The 17415-nt window shown below is 45.1% G+C and overlaps 1 protein-coding gene across 2 annotated transcripts in view; it reads left to right on the top strand.

Moving 5' to 3' along the window:
- IGLON5 (IgLON family member 5) overlaps positions 1-17415 on the top strand; it is a 1087135-nt gene that overhangs the window by 484300 nt on the left and 585420 nt on the right. For both annotated transcript variants that reach the window (XM_078655466.1, XM_078655465.1), the window contains exon 2: positions 3802-3880. In XM_078655466.1, the coding sequence (XP_078511592.1) occupies positions 3802-3880 (79 nt within the window). The remainder of the gene's footprint in view (positions 1-3801; positions 3881-17415) is intronic.

Raw genomic sequence — 17415 nt, 5'->3', positions numbered from 1 at the left:
GTGCCACAAAACAATAAAAAATATACTTCTGAGGGCTACAGTGGATCTGTGTGGCCTCAAATGCCTCTACAGTGGTCTAAAGTGTGATGTCACCACTGCTGTAAAGTGATGCAAGTTTATGAATGATTTTCAGGTTATTGCTCCAAGTGGGTTGAGTTTCTGTTAACAGGGACATACATTTGTAACCCATCCTCCTAACTGCAGTCGTTGCATACGTCATTTGCTATATCATCATTGCCCAAGCGGCGATCCAGATACTGTTCTCCTTTGTCCAATTTAGGTACAAAAGGACAGGGCGGTCTGAAACTCCATCCACGTCGCACTTTAACATTAAGTTAAGTGCCACCTATATGTCTGTTCGCATTGCACCATTCCAGTTTCCTGTTCCTGATCTATTATCGAGGTAAAGCAGCCTATGTAATGTCGCTGTATCGTCACCCCGTCGTCCAGCCCCGCTGTCCTCGTCACACCGTGCAAATCTAGCATGGAGTCAATTTACTCTAAGTGCCCTACAGACCCTACATCACACGTATAATCATATCCAACACTGTACTCATTCCAATGATATGGAGCTCAAATCCTACATTATCCAAGCGCTAAGCGATAGAGCATAAGGCGTGGCTGGAGCTGGGAAGTTGGGAAGGAGAACTGGGCTAACACATGCCGTGCAGGTTGGTTGATGTTCTGAGGGATTGAGGATGGTGCACAGAGCGATGGAGACAGGGCCACTGGCAGTCATGTTTGTTTGTGTTGGGATTAATGAAGAAAGCAAAAAGTGATGAATGATGTCAGGGCTTTAAGTGGGATGAAAAAACTGGGGGGTCTCTCCAAGGAGCGTGGCCAATGTAATTGAGGGTGTGGCTTAAATACATTTAGGATAAAAATCTATGCTTTGTATAGTGTGCCGCCGACTTGTATTTTGCTGTTTCTGTCATTGCATCCAAATATATAAAACAACAAGTAAGATCATACCTACAACAAGTCAGGACTATTGGCTTGGTCAATAGTTGTTAGTTGCATAAGATAAATAATCAGCAACTATGGCTTGTATATAATATTGAAAAAGCTTCACTTAAAGCCCTGGTGACACCACGACAATGTTGCTGGTCCTGAGTTTCAAAAAGAGAAGGGAAATCCAGAGAGAAAATGACTCTCTCTAAAGGATTTACCTTCCCCTACAAGGCTCACATGGCATGACGTCATGCCGAAACTTCTCCTCTAGTGAGAAGTGAGCAGTGTGAGCACGTGCACATCGATGTACCTGATGTCACTGCAGTCCGGAAAAAAACGGACCGCCTGTGCCAGGACACAAAATAGAGCCCGATAGAGACCCGTTTTGAGGCCCCCTTTAAAAAACTGCTGGTGCTCAGACCCGGTGAGACCCGGCCCACTTAAAGCCCTGTGTGTTGTGCTATGAAGGAAGTCCTTTTATCCAGGAAGTTGAACACTGTCTCTCCAGCCCTAATAACCCCCATCAGATTGTGGTAGAATATCTGATGTCCAGTGCCCTCCAGCTAACCATCTGAAGAACCTCTACTGGTCAGGCTCCACTCTGAAGCATGCAAAAAAGATACAAAAACCTCCCTTCTTGTTTCACCCTGATCTACAGACACTGACATTGCTGCAATAAACCCAAAAGTCTCATATATGATCCCCATTTGGAAGTGATGACGTTGACCGTGGTATTAGAAGAGGAAAAGAAAGGAGAAACACGGAAGACAAGTATAAAGAAATGAAAGGTGAATTTAAACACTCGCAAGCATAGAGTGTTGCATACACTATGCAAAACAGAGAAAGGAACTGTGGGAAATGATTTGTTTCAGTGGAGAGTATAAATAAAAGACATCAGTGACCCACCAGTGATACCTACATTTCCTGCTCAAATGCCTGTTTTTGGATGGGGCCTTAGACATATAAAATCCTCACTATCAGTCACGAGGCAGGCTGGGTTATCAGAGAACATCATGTCATGTTGCATATTTTCAGCATATTGATACGTAAAATATATATCAATGGTGCCCACCCAGAATAGAGCAGCTGCAGTGTCTGTACTGTGTATATGGAAGATTGTCCCAGTCTCCACCAGGGGCTTCTTCTTTGGGTACTGGGCACCCTACTAAACATAACCAGGGACACCTGAATTAAGCGATTGTGCGGCTGCAGCAATTTTTGCATAATTATAGATATACCTCATTTCCCACACATTCCATCATTTGCCACATAATCTGCAGATTTTAGCTATAAAAAATTCTAGTTCTAACGGTTCAAAAGTTACTAAAACTGCAGAGACACATGTTGCTGCGCAGTCAAAGGCCCTTTGCAAAGCTGGACTGGTCACCATTCTGTTGCTTATTGCTATATTTGGTACTAATGAGATGTAACCAATGCCCAGACAGTGTTACCAAGTTTAAAAATGATGAAATAACGAAGTAATACTATTTCAAGATGTTCCGCCCTATACCGCATAATGTGGCTTTTCTTGCTGAATAATTTACTCAGCTCTGCCACAAAAGTTGGCCCTCTCTTGCCGCATAATTCCAGTGGCCCTGCGCATAAAATGAGCTCCACCAGTGGAGGAAAGAACTCCTGTCCGCACTTGGGGAGTGCAGCAGTGAAAGACACACTATCAGAGTGAAAATGGCGGTATGGCTTCCAATGTTAAGGGTTTGCAAGAAGAAGAAGGGATCCGGGTGTAACTGCACCCGACTGCAAGCAGATGTATGGACGCATAGTCAGTGTGCCTTCTGTCAACCTGATCACCCCTGTGTGCTCCTCAGAAACTTAACAAAGAGGTTCTCTTACTGGTGTGGGTGACATGGCCATGAAAATGAGGGAACACCCCTATAGGATTTCACAGGCTCGAATGTGCATCTGTGTGACCTGTATTACAGAAGGGGGCACACAAGCGTCAGTGGCACCAAGGGCCCTAGGGGCACTATGAACATGCACTTGATGTGTTGGAAGTAATGCCAAGGAGAATAAACCTTTAATATTGTAAGGACACATATAAGTATGAGGCCAGTAAGGTGTGTTAAAGTACCACAGCCAATCAGTGATTCAGACATTGCTCTTATAAAGATCCCTGGGTGGGAACCTCTCGTGCATACAGACACATGACTCTAAGGACACATACTGCCACAGGACGGGTGCGTGTGCTGTACCACCCACCAGTGTGTGTCCCGAAGAAGCTATGTCACCCAGTCATTGAGAGTCTGGCATTCACGTGACATCCTTTCGGTGAATTTCTCACACGCGTACAGCAAGGGTGGTGGGTCACGCTGGTCGAGTAGGATGAAGTTGTGGTAAGATATATGTGGTTGCAAAAACAGGGACTACTGCAACCTCTATCCTTCAAAAGCCCATGTCTGTCAAGACCCCCAGACAAGCAAATTCCTCTAGAAAGCTTGGCAGACCTACACTTCACCTGGAATGTGTCCGGCTGCAACTTACCTGCCTCCAACCCACCAGACTTTCAGAAACACTGACCAGTCTGGGAATTCCTGGTTCCCAGCTAGGCCAGTCCCCACTAGTTCAAGGCACTTGCTAACAGTCAAAACATGGATAGAAAGAAATGCATCGTATGAAATCCCATAACATTAGACAACAAAGGCGATAGATAGCAAACACATTACATAATGCATGTTACTGGTGAATGCTTCTGTGTCCAGTTTCAAAAGAATGTAATATTGAATAAATATTGGGGGTTAACAATGCCTCTTCTGTACCAGTTCTGCGACTTGAAATACACAGGATTGTGGTTTGTGTTTTTTAATCATGTCCTGTCCTTTCTGTCTCTCTTAGGGCTTGTGGTAGAGAGCATGGAGTTCACCCAGCCAGCAGAAAACTACACAGTGTGCCAAGGAGACAATGCCACGCTCAGGTAGGCACAAGCCTATGTATCTATGCCACTTCCTGCCACACGCAGCCACACTTTCTTTCCTGGATCATCGAAATTATTCTCGATTCAGTCTTGCGACAATTGATTCACCAAGCCCTGCTTAACTACTGGAAATATTCATTCTATGTTGCCCCATTTTCATCCTTTTCTGAACACTTTTATCCCTGCCTCACCACCCATCAGCGCCAAGCACAAAATGTCAACAGAAAACATTCAGACATTTCATTATTAGAGCCCCCTCTCAAATTCCTTTACAGTACTCCCTTCCCAGTCACTTCTGCTAACCTTCACCTTTCTCAGCTCTGCTTCATTTAAATCACATCCTTTCTTCATCAATTATTCCATTCAGTTCATTCATTATGTCTCGATAACTCTCGTCTGCCTTTTTTTCTTCATTTCCGTTTTTTTGTTTAAATCAAATATATTTTTTAATGAAAAATGCTCTCCAGCTATTGCCAAATCGTACATTCTACCACATTCCTTTCTCCTCCCCCCTCATTTTCACATCCTTACTAACTCCATTCCTCTCTACCTTCAGTCCTAATGCCGTCCCTCTCCGTCTAAGTATTAATTCACTTTCTCTCATATTGACATTTTATCTCACTCCTGTTTTCCACCCTCGTCTTTACCTCTTCCATGCAAACTACTTTCTTTGTCCTCCCCCTTCTGTGATCCCTTTCTTCCCTGCCATGTCTTCCCTCCCTCGTTGTCACGTACATGTTCACCCCTAATAGACCGACTGACTCCACGCCCCTGTAATTCCAACCCTCCCTCATTCTACCTCCCTTCCTCTTCTTTCCTTGCTGCTCTCTGTACTCCCCACACCCCCTAAAACGTTTGCACTTTCACATTCTTTCCATCATCCCTAAACTCTGATTTTTTTTCTAGCATCTTATGCTCTTCCCTTCCATCTTTGTAATTGCCCCTCCCTCTCTCCCTTCCACACTGCCTCTCATCCCCAACTTGTTTCTCTTAGTCCTGTCTTTAATAGCACCCTTTTTCCCCCCTTTCCGGTAGAAAAGTGAACCAAATGAGACAAAATGCATGATCTGGGAGGGGTGGGAGGGACTAGAAAGTTTAAGAACAATGAAAGCAATTCCCCTCAGCACAAAAAGTGCCCCATTACTGAAGGCTGTTTGCTCTCTGATTGCTGCCGGAGATGAAGCCGCTGGCCTCTTACGCGCAGAACTAGTGCAAAAGCATCCTTATTCTGCACAATCAGGGAGAAAATTGTATTTAATGCTGCTGTGCTGTATTCAGCCCCCCCACCGCTTCCGCCCCCGCCCCTCTGAGACAATAGTTCATCTGGGAAGATACAAATGGAGGGGGGGGGGGGCGTACAGCATACTCATGCACGCAAACCTTCCAGCTGCACAATTGTGTTTAAAGAAAAGAAAATACATCATGTGATGCTGAGAATACAGAATAGACAATTAATGGAAGCAAAACACAAACGGGTACAAAAGAAAATAAGCGGAAATACAGAGTCAGAGGAGGGGCTTTAAAGAAGCAATTTGGGGCGATGGGAAGAATTCAGAAGGGAAGGAAGTGGGGGGCAGAGCAGAGCAGGAGTATCGTTGAAAAGGTCATAAATTAAGGAGGTCAATGAGAAATCTGAGATAAAATAAGCATTATTGGCAAGGGCGACAGGGCGCTTTTTTAGATATTGATAGATAGAGGGGTTTGTGGACAATTGGCATTAACTCTGCCCTGCGATCTTCCATTATGATAACTATTTGGGTGTCTCCTTCACTATATTCGTTACACGGTACACCCTACCCAGGCACTACTCTGATCCGACGGTTTACTTCACCCTTAAAGTGAAGGGATCATCAACCACCTTCACCCCACATTCAATATGTTCAACCTTCGGGCACATATCGACTGTATCCGTAGCCAATCAAACGAGGAATTCCCACTATTAACAAGGATGACCCTGGCTCTTCAGATGAGGTCTGCTGCTCTCATGGTTTGATTGAAACCCGCCATAGTCACAACAAGTCACCCACAGCTGGGTTACCTCTTTGCTTGACTCAAGCTCACCATTGCCACAACAAACTCAGCCACAACTTGGGTTGAACACCCATACATGACTTACTTGACAGAATTACCATTCTGCAGCCTAGCCTCCTATTGTTAGTCACATTCTGATGCAATGTCAGTCGTGTAACTGTGCCTGAGCCCTGACAGAGCTGAAAAAACATGGACTTTAAACTGTGGAGCCCTCTACTTCTGTCCCAGGACTGAAGCAAACAGATGTGCACCTGGCTGGCTGTCACAAGGCGGTGCGGCAATGCAGTGTCGCTGGAGGTTGCCTTTGTGATGCTGGACCAAGCGACATGATGAACACTGTTGTTTACCAGGGCTGTCCCAGGCCTTAGATGCAATTTCATTCTGACTGGATACCCAATTTATCCTCTTTGAACACTTGACTCTACAAGGGAAGCGATAATCAGCAGGCGCAAGCAGGGCACCGCAGTTCTACCTTGTTACTCGTTTTACTCCCTATGGTCCTGGAAAATGGAGTTATAGAGACTATTTCTTTTGCCTGCTGATTTTGATTATTCCTTGTCCAGTTAGACTCTATTTATGAAGTTGCCGAGCACAGTATTCTCTTTTAAATGTGTAAGCACCTACCCATAGCCACATAGACCAGTGGAGGTTTCCTGGATTTTATGATCCTATATAAATCACTGCCTGCCCCAGAGGACACAAAGTGTTAGCTACACATATGCGAGACTTATGTTTGTTATTTGTCAACTTCTTTGGAAGGTACACTTTAAACACACAAGTTCATGCACTTTGTATGTACATGCAAGGTCCCATATTGGGATGGCTCTCCTAATATTCTGGGATGCTGTGCATGTGTGTTGACTTTTCCCTCGCTTCTGGGGGTCAATCCTTGGGAAGAGTGCATGCGGAAATAGCTTACTGAAGTCTGATATCAAATAAGACAGCTCCCTTTGCAAAGGGGTGAGACATGTAATTTACAAAATACAATTACTGCAGAAGTACATTTTTGAGCAAAATTATTTGCAACAAAAACTCCCCTTTAGGTCATAATTACAAGCCGGTCAAGACTTGTGGGGTGCAAAGAATGCACCTGTATACAACACAACGGTGGCAAAATACTCTGTCAGTGTTGTGCAATTACAAGTTAATCCCCACCAAATATGGAATAACCCCATGGATCTGTTTTTTAAGGTTAAAATGTGGCTGACATAAGAGAGCATTGCATGCCCCATCGTATGCTATATGTTCTTTTCCTGTGTGTTTCCTCTAAGAGCTGGGGTGGTCAGTGTGAATACCAGGCCCCTCTGTGGAGTACAATATAAGGTTTGGGGCCCTTTTGCTGTCCTCTCTAGCATTACCTTTCATCCGTGCCTTCCACTGACCATGTAGCTTTCTGCAGGTTACAAACCACGCTTTTGTAAGATTGTTGATGGTTGAATATGACATGACAGTCACGGGCATGTATGTCACCAGTGCACAATATTCTGCACCACAACAGTAGATTGCATGGCTAGCTAAGTTGTAGGACATTCAGGTGAATTTTATTGGTGGTCTATATCCTGGTGAACTGAAGTACATTGTTATGGGGTAAAGATATGAAACAAATTTGAAACGAGGCCAAGAATTATATGCAAGGGGGCTGACAGGCGGTATCTTATTGGGCTGATTGGCAAGGATCTCTGGATCTATTACGATGAGCAAAGAAGCTGATTTTAGAATAATTCACGGTGCTCTAGCATCATTTCATGATTACACCTATGGAATTAAAAGGCTATATCATGTTGTCTGGCAATAATATCTGCTAAACTACGAGGCCAATTGCGCAGTTCGAATGGTGTCTTAGTCTCTCCCCAACCCTAAAGAGAAGCGGGAGAGATTCTGTGAACGAGATCCCGTAAAGACCTAAATATATCACCTCGCTATAGATTTCATCCATTGAAAAGCAAGTCATCAGCCTATATACATTTATATATCAATTTATGTTGCTCTCATGTCTGCCTCATGGCTTCTTTGGCTAACCTAGAGTCATGAAGGCTACAGTCAGGAGAGTTCAAGGCAAGAAACCAGGGTATGGTCGTCACTTAAGATCATCAGCAGCGAAACTCTTATTTGAGGGTGAATTACCCTGAGATACAGGAATCTAAGGGTAATAAAGGGGAAATATAGTCACATTAGAAACACAAAACCAGACTAGGAATAGGGTTAAGGGTTACTGATAACCAGTAATTAATAAGGGTAAAATGGATTTAAGGGATAAAGTTAAAGGAAAGGAATGAGAATGTGGGTGTTGGGCCGGGAATGTCCCTTGCAGGGTATACTGGGTTCACCCCGGTACTGAGTGACCCAGCTGCATGTGAAACTGGTATCCTGACTTTTTACCATTCCAGTGGACACACTAATCTAGCAAACTCACCTAGGCCTCCCCATGGTAAGCTCAAGGTCCAGTAATGGGTCATTGGCCTGGAGAGGCGCACCAAGCGTACCCTCCTTTGTCCATATGCGACTACTCTCCATGGCTTAGGTTGTTGACAGGAAGCATTTGTAGCAGCGTGCCGCCTTTTACCAATCAATACTTCTGAGCAGATCTTTTTACTTTGTCAGAGAGGAGCGAACCTTCTGGCCGCGCTCGGTAAAAATTCTAGATTAGTGTGGCACCCAGACCGTTTTGCTGACATTCAGTATGCCTCTTGAGTGCTTGTGTACATTGCAATGCATGTATGGGTCTTACGGTACAGTAAGACTTGTGTGCAATCTAAGAAAGCTGTTAATCAGTGGGGTTCATTTTGAATGCCCCCTGGTTCAGCATGGTGCCAGGTGGAGAATGGATACAGTCAGTGGAAGTCTATTGCTTGCAATCCTGTGGCTCGAGGACAGAGACCCAGATACTGAAATGAGGAAGGATAGAGGCACGGCTAACCTCAGGAATTCTAGGTGAACCTATTAGAACAGGATTGCTGATTTATTTTCCTGAGCACTGTCATTTAGTAGATGGGAGGTGGGATGGGGGTGAGTCAGCAGATTCTGCTTTTATAGCTAGGAAACGTCTATGCCTTGCTTGCCCTTTTCTCGTTCTTGATTGCTATTTCAGGAAGGCTAATGGCGGCCAGGTGGACAGTCTTCTCATTTCAAATGCTTGAAGCCAGCATCAGTGCTACCTGCTGTGAGAGCGCAAAGGCTGTGTCTGCACTGCAGCCAGAAAATGACATTCGAAAGGGAACAAACTAAAACTGGTTCACATACCCTATCTGGAAAACGTATAGAAACGTGTTACCCAAACTATCCAAACTATCCAACTTTGTTCCAGTTTCACGTTATTCTTGACCACGGTAGGGATTGTTTCGCAGAGTTCTCTAAAAGCTGCTGTGTTAGCAGGGCTGATGTCTGGGTAACCACCAGTCTCCAAGAACTGAGGGTATATCACCTGAAGTATGCACACCTTGCTAGAGAAGCAGTGGGTCTCAGCGGCGGCTCCTCCGCAATGGTGGAGGAGCTTGCCCCACTGCCTGGCTCAGAACCAACAAATGTAAAATAAAAAGATGTTTGCAAGTTCTGAGCCAGCACTATAGGGAGGGGCAGGGCCGAGGCATGGGAGGGGGGTGGAGGAGTGCTACGCGCACTCTCTAAGCATACATATGTGTTAGGCCGACCAAAATAGACATGAACACTTAGGTTTCTCCAGCCCGGCTGCATTGAACAGCTTGGCTGGAGAAACCCCCCAGACTCCATGGCCTGAGCGGAGCATCTTTCTAGCCCACTCAGGCCAGTCCCCACACTGCTCTGCAGCACGGGGATTGGATTGGAGTCTGTTGAAGGATCTGCTGGGACCAGAAAGAGTAGAGGCAGCATGACGCGATGCTGGAGGCGGCTGGTGGCTAAAGGTACGTTTAAAAAAAAGATATGTTATTTCTAACTCACCCCCCAGCATGACCCCCCTCCCCCTCTGCACTCCGCTCACCTGCACACCACCCTTTGTTTGTAGCAGCCGCCACTGGTGGTTCTTATCAGCATCTGGAAGCCTGACTGCTCAGAGATAGAAGGAGATTGCCTGGTCCTGCAAGAGGACAGACTGTCCAGGCAGAGAAGCCCAGCCTTGGACCCAGAGTCAGGAGCACCCAGGTGAAACAGACTACAAAGAGGGAGTGTTGTTGGGACCGACTTGAGACGAAAGTGGTCATCCAGTCTTTCAGAGCCTGACCCTAGAGGTGAACTGCATAAAGAAACTCTGAGCCAAGCAAGAAGGTGCCTATCAGTCTAAGACAAACCTAAAGCACTGATGCCTGCAGTGGTCCAAGAAAGAGAGGAGCGAGAATGTGGCTGCGGTCGGGTGATGTAAAAGAAGCAAAACATGCACTATCCAGTGATAGCCAAGCTGTATCTCTGCTGAGCAGGTACCATGAGGCCTGGCTTCCAAAGACTGAATACTGTATTGGGCATGCACAAAGAGAATCTTGCATTGGGAAGTTTTTTTGCCAGTAAGACTCTTTGGGTTTAAGCACCTATCTGTTGGCAATCTAGAGACTTGCATCGCATGCAGCATTCTGCTTCCGATCTGCTATCACCTAACATAGAATGATCAAATACGAACCAGTTTTGCCCACCACTCCCCACAAATGAACAGATCAGTGTTAAGCTTTGTTGATTGTTAGTTCTGTTCACCTTCAAGATGCTAACCCACGCTCACAAGGCCCTCCATGACACCGGACTAGCATACCTGAACAACCGACTCAAATTCCACGCACCCCAAAGGACCCTACGATCAGTCCAGCTCTCCTACGCTGTGGTCCCCTTCACCAGAAAGACCAGATCGGAAGGCCGCTCCTTCTCCTTCCTCGCGGACAGTGCCTGGAACGACCTTCTGCTCCCCCTCATACAGATAACATCGCTCCCCATCTTCGCAAGAAACCTCTAAACCTGGCTCTTCAACAGACCCCCTTCTTGATGGACTGGAATCTGCGAACCCCCCCACACCCCAAGCGTCTTGAGACCCTTACGGGGAGTAGTCACGCTTAACAAATACCTGTTTCATTCACTAAAAGATCTGAAGTTTGTGAAGATCCCTTTAGATGTCCTATGTCCATTGCATATTTTCTTGTTCCCTGACTTTTGTGTCTTTTGACTCTGGCCGCTGTTGTGGACTAACACCAACTGTGGACATGGTATGGACTTTGAATATTTGGTACTGTTGTAATTACCTGAACCAGTCCCTGGGACACAGCTGGTGGTGGGCTCTTTTTAGTGCTGTCTGTGGTGCATCAGTGCTTTTGTCTTGCTGCGATTTGTGACAGATCTTGTACACAGAGTCCCAATCCTTGTAAATGCTCGGTCCAGACTTTCGAGTGGGGGGGGATAAAACTCCACAAAGGGACTAAGTGTGTGTTTACAGATGTTGCATTAGGAATGGTGAATCACTGAATCTCTTCTCACATTCACTACATATGCCTGGTTATTGTTGATGTCAGTGCTTGCTTCCATTTGAGAGAAATCTTTGCACAGGAGAGAGGACGCGAGCGACTCTGACTTATGATTCAAGGCATACGAGGTTCGTGTTATGCATGGATTACTGATGTTGTATTAGTACAAAAGGGCCCTAAAACTCTTCTCACATTCACTCTATGTGCAAAATAAATTCAAGTTTATAGGTTCCCAATCTTAAACACATGACGATGGAAAGGAAAATAGGTATGAACCAGAGCAGTGTAGAGTACATTTTTGCTCTCCTTGAAACTGAAGAGCTGTAGACCTCATGCAGGGGGAACATTGCCACACCTTCAGGCAATGCAGGCTATTTAAAGCCATTTTATTCAAAACACTAATAAATGTAAAACTTTAGACATGGTATGACGAGGATAGCAGATGTCTCATGATCATTCTGAGCTTTTACAATGATCAGAACCCCCCTGTGATGTCATAATCGATGAGAGCCGCGCACGAGTGTATAGTAAATGCCGTGGCGGGGTTTCCTGCGACAGGGGCGGCGCCACCTGTAGCAGGCGTATGGCATCTGTTCTCAATGGCTGTCCTGCGGCGAGCGTCTCCACAGAGCAGCAAACGCTGTGCAATAAAAACACACAAAAACATAATACCCTTTTAGCACCTGAAAACAAAAGACATAATTAAACTCTACATTTTCCAAAGTGCTGCCTCAGGGTTTTTTAAAGCATGGTACTTAAGTCTTTTTGGTAGCACTGACAGCCAGGAACATTGTGGTTTAAATTTGGAAGAGCTAAAGTTCCAGCAGAGCTGAAAAGCAGTTCTGAGTGTTTTTTTCTGCCCTGAAGTTGAATTTTTCAATTTCCACATTTCCTAACAAACTATAGGGAGCATGAACTTTGTACAAACTTGGGCAGTAGATAGGGGTCAGGCCACTCAGTGTTTCATCATATATTAATAAAACTATTTGGAGAATATATGGAGATTCGCATTTATATTCTGCGTACTTCAGAGATCAGGTTATTGCAAGAGTTGCATGTCTATGCACCACAAATGAGAGTGTCAAATGCACAGCAAGCCACTCACCCTAGCAGGCAAAGTGCTTTAAAGATGGCAGGTAATAGTATGCCAGGACTGCATACAATTTTACCTATGACCCAGCTAGCGGGTGGCGAGCTGCTCATCAAACTCTAATGCAGGACCTAGTTGTGTCAACAAGCTCGAGCTAATCTAGTGATGTCTTCATTGTTCCTTGGTCTATCTGTGCTTACCTCATTGCACAGAGGTGTTTTGTGCAGGTTAAAACACCATCATGAGAAAAGATATCGCTGTGTCATGGTATGTGCTGGACTCAGTTCCAATACCATGATATGCATTGCAAAACCTTCGACATAATACTCTGCTCCTAAAAGAAAGCCCTTTTCAGCTACACTAAGGCTTTAGCTTTCTCCAAAGGGGTTCCACAAAGGCCATCTCCTTTGGTTAGTGGAGGAAAGGTCTGCAGTGTAGCTGGTACAGAAGGTAGCACTTTACAATCTTACGTTTGTTTCAAGGTGTGTTGCTTGGTCCCATTCAACAATAATAGGCTCTTGGGTTCTAGAGAGGTGTGCACACTACCCGCGGGACCAAAGAGTGGAATAGTACAAACTTTTCCGTGCTGATGACGGAACCGCTCCGTCATCAGCCGCGGTGGCGCTGTGCTGATGACGGAGCAGTTCCGTCATGGCCCGCCCGACACGTCTGCACGGCGCTGATTTCACTCCTGCGCGGCGCATTCTATTGAGCGGGTGGGGCCATGACGGAACCGCTCCGTCATGAGCACAGCTCAACTGAGGCTGGTGACGGAGCGGTTCCGTCACCAGCATGGGCAGGCCGCGTGCCCCCCCGCCCCCTTAGCGCTGCGGCGGAATAGCCACCGCAGCGAAGGTGTTAATGGGTTTTAGGAGAATGACCAAAGTGTTAGTTTAACCAAGAATACACCACGTGTTTAAGAGTCACAAGATCCCAATAAAACTCCTTCCCCACCTCTCAGTCAGCAGGACTGCACCAAAGTCAGCCTTTCCCTTATTGATCGCCAAGAGAAGTGAGCCTTGCATGATACTAGACTCATTATTTTATCTATGTCATAGTCAGCGATGGGACCTCAAGATGGCAACAGCAGGCGCTCCAGATGCCTCCTAGCTTTAAGGATTGAGCCAGAATGATATTTCTGGATATGGGTTCTGGACATAAGGAGCGAATTAAATAAAAATAAAGCTTCATTCATTTGAATATAACTTTATTGCGAGATCATGATTGCACATGCCGCTGAATAACGTGTAGGAATATCGGACATGATATCGAAATTCAAACTTGTGAGCTGGGTGTCAAATTCAAACTACTGTCACTGTATAACGTTGTTTCATGGCAAGGATTGCTTTTTTATTTTATATATGGTACTGCACTTCTTTTATGTTAATGAAATATTGCGTCAGTGTCTGACGCCGATGAATGTACCTTTAAGAACCCCATGACCCAAGACTGGGTAATGTGATCGAGACCAAGGCTGTGGTCGAAATGCATAATTTTTCTCGCAAAATAAACACCTTACCATCGATCAACGGGCTCGAGAATCCTCTTTTCAAGTGATTTATCGTATGCAATATATATATATATAAAGTCTGGTTTAATTTCTTCAACGTTACTTATTACTTCATAACTTCCTATGGGGAATCATTTTATTTCACCGTCTCATTCAGTAGAAATTAACAGATATGGTTCTTGGGCCCTATTTACTGGATTTAAGCTCTTGTGGAAGAGATTGGGGAGAAATTTGCTAGGGAAGTGTACATGGTTCAGTCAGGGACTGACATCAGCGCTTCATAATCCTTGAGGAGCGCTGGTTCCATCCTTGGCAGAAAATGAATGGAAGACCTCTGCGGCATCTCATAGCATCATGGCTTCCTCTCTCCCACCCGCGCGACTCCCATTATCCGACGCTTCCCCGTGAGTCGAGAGGTACTCCCATCCATGGGTTGTGATTAGCATTAAAGCTCATCACGCCGTCAGCCCTCCTTCTGCAGTCTGAGTGAGCGTTGACGAGGCCGACTCCAGAAGCTTCTGACCCCACCATGGCGGTGTCAGAGAGGCCGCCCCTAGCTCTGAGCACACGCGTCTCGTTAGCGGGTGAGCGGACTACGCAATGAGGCCTAGCAAGGAGAATGGGATCAGGAGTCTGAGCGGGGCACAAGGACTTTCTCCGCTAAAGCGGGGCCATTAGCAGTCAACCGCCCAGGAGCAAGACACCGCTCCATTCCGGCCAGTGGCCCAGCGGAATACTGTATCTGCGCCATTGTGTGTCCTTGTGAAAAGGAGGCAGGGGGCTTTACTTCCGTGTGCACTGTGAGCAAAGGTCACGGGTCAGAGCTACGCGCATGCCTGACAAAGCATAGCACGAGGACATGAGAAGCATACGACAGCGGTAGGAAAAATGAAGCCAGAATCAATGTCCCAGACAAGGAGGAAGGAAAAAGGAAAGAAACAGAAGTAAACAAATAAGAAAGAAAAATAAATAAGAAAATTAAACAGTGAATGCGGAAAAAAGAGCTGTACAAACAGCATAAACAGAGGAACAGAAACTGAGCAAGACAATACAGAATTAACTCAGAAGGAATTACTTGCCAACATTTTCTTTGCAGTCTTGACATTAGTATAAATCTGATTATTTTAGTGATTGCCCTCCTGACGATCACTAAACTAACTGTTCATTTATTCTCTAGTTATCTTCTGAGTGGAATTTAAGGTTGGGTTACTTCAAAATCAGCACATTGAGGCTGGCAATTTGTGACATGTTGACACTTTAGCTCTCTTTCAAACTAATCCAAGTCTAAGTGCAGAAAAGCATAGGATGGAAAGAGAACAAAGGAAAACAAGTGAAAAGAAAATGACAATGTACATGTGAGAGAAGATGGTCAACGAAGAATATGTCACATAAAGAGAACAACCCCTGAATAGGTGAGAGGGACTAAGGGGGGGAAAGTGATGAGAGAGGACAGAGAAGAACAAGTGCAAGGGTGACAACAAAATAGAATATATGATTGAAAGAGAAAATATAGAACTTGTGAGAGAAAACAAACAAAATTCTAAGAAGGGAGATAGCAAATGAGAACATGTGAGAGAGAGAGCATAGGAGGGCATGTGAAAGATGGATAAAGAGGGACAGAGAACAAAGGATAACTTGAGAGAACAAGAGTACAGTGAAGAAGATGAGAAAGAGAAAAAAGGAGAACGAGTGAGCAAAAGAACAAAGACCATGAGAGAAGGAAAGAAAAGAGGCCAGGCAAAAGAAAGAGAAATTAAGAAACAACAAGTAACCAAAAGACTCTTCATGGTAAACAACGTTTACCCCAAAACTTTTTTCACGTAGGGAATCATAACGCGGTCGTTACAACGACCGTGTTGTGATTACGCATACCATTACTACACAAGTCGGAACAACGACTTGCGGAGGGGGGGAGGGGTTGGATTTAAAATCCAACACCTTCCCTAGTGTCCGCACAGATTGGAGTTGGAATAGTAAATTATAATATTCCAACATCCAGCGCCCCCCCTCCGCAAGTCGTTGTTCCGACATGCGGAGTAATGGTATGTGGAATCACAACGCAGTCGTTGCGATTGCGTTGTGATTCCGCATACCATTACTCCGCAAGTCGGAACAGCGGCTTGCGGAGGGGGGGAGGTGTTGGATTTAAAATCCAACACCTTCCCTAGTGTTCGCACAGATTGGAGTTGTTCCGACTTGCGGAGTAATGGTAGGCAGAAACACAACGCGGTCGTTGTAACAACCGCGTTGTGATTCCCTGCAGGGAAAAAGGCTGCAGGATTTCAACACATATTCCCACAGCTTCACTTCAGAGGGTCTCATTGGTCATTGATCACAACTAACCCCCCCCCCCCCACCAGCACCATGGCCGCCACCAGAAATAAAACTCGGCCTCTCGTGCTAGACGACTGGAGGGCCAGTCCCTTACCGGAAGTAATATTCACTTTTTACAACTCCTGTCCCTACCCACCTATCTTGCTGTGAATTAACATTTTTCCTATTACTTTTGATCACACATCATGTGTTGAGTTTGTCATAGTGGGCCATGTCCTGATGCTGTTTTCTGAGCTGCAACGGTGCTGAAGGGGCATCTCTGCATCTTTTTGGCATCTGAAACGCATACATTAACTTGAAATATCTCTGAGTTTATTTATGTTTTGCTGACAGTGGAGCTTGGAAAGCAGGGCAGTAGTTGCCTTGTTATGTTTCCAAGCCCAACTCTTGGAAAAACAGGCATTAACTTGGAGATATTAGCAGTTAATATATGCGCTCATGACTCCAAAAAGAAGCGTTTAGACTCTTCTGCAATGGCAGTGTCGAAAGTGGCATAATGACTTAGCCAAGCTCCTTTCAACAATAGGAAATGCTTCTATGACTATAGCTGATCGCTCAAAGGGATGGGTTCTAATCCCAGCTCTTCCAATTTATCACACTGTGTGACCTTAGCCTTTCTTTTTATTTGTCTAACCAGTGTTAGAAAGTAGAAGTATGTCATTTTCTGACACCAGGACACATTTCAGCAGCACCCACACATTGTCTGCATTCAATTTGGAGCAGCAAAGTGCAGGCAGCGAGGAGGCTTTCTTATATACCCTTCCAGCTGGACCCAAAACGAAGGCCTGATTTAATGGGCTATCAGCTCCCCTTTTGTTTGAGTATAATACAGGATGGTAGCTATCTGGATGCCACTGGAATGGAATGGAAGAAAACAAAATTGCACAGGATGTTATCACTTCACAAGTACTTAAGAGTAACTGTGATCAGGAGGCAGGTTTTCAACTTCGTTCAACTCCCCATGTAAGAGATGTGCTTGCACTGTAAGAATGCAAGATGTAGCTCTGTGTATGAGTAATTATACAAATATTGATGTAAATAGTACCTACTAGTTTTTTATACTTAATAATTTTATTGCGCTACTCAGGGAATGATGTCAGAGCACTTTACATCACACACAGAGGCACAATGAATCATACACATGTGTACGTCAATGTTC

This window comes from Lissotriton helveticus, chromosome 7 (genome assembly GCF_964261635.1).
Source record: "Lissotriton helveticus chromosome 7, aLisHel1.1, whole genome shotgun sequence".
In the NCBI taxonomy this organism is placed as follows: domain Eukaryota; kingdom Metazoa; phylum Chordata; class Amphibia; order Caudata; family Salamandridae; genus Lissotriton; species Lissotriton helveticus.
Note: the sequence above shows the minus strand (reverse complement) of the source record. Positions and strands in the feature narration are given on the sequence as shown.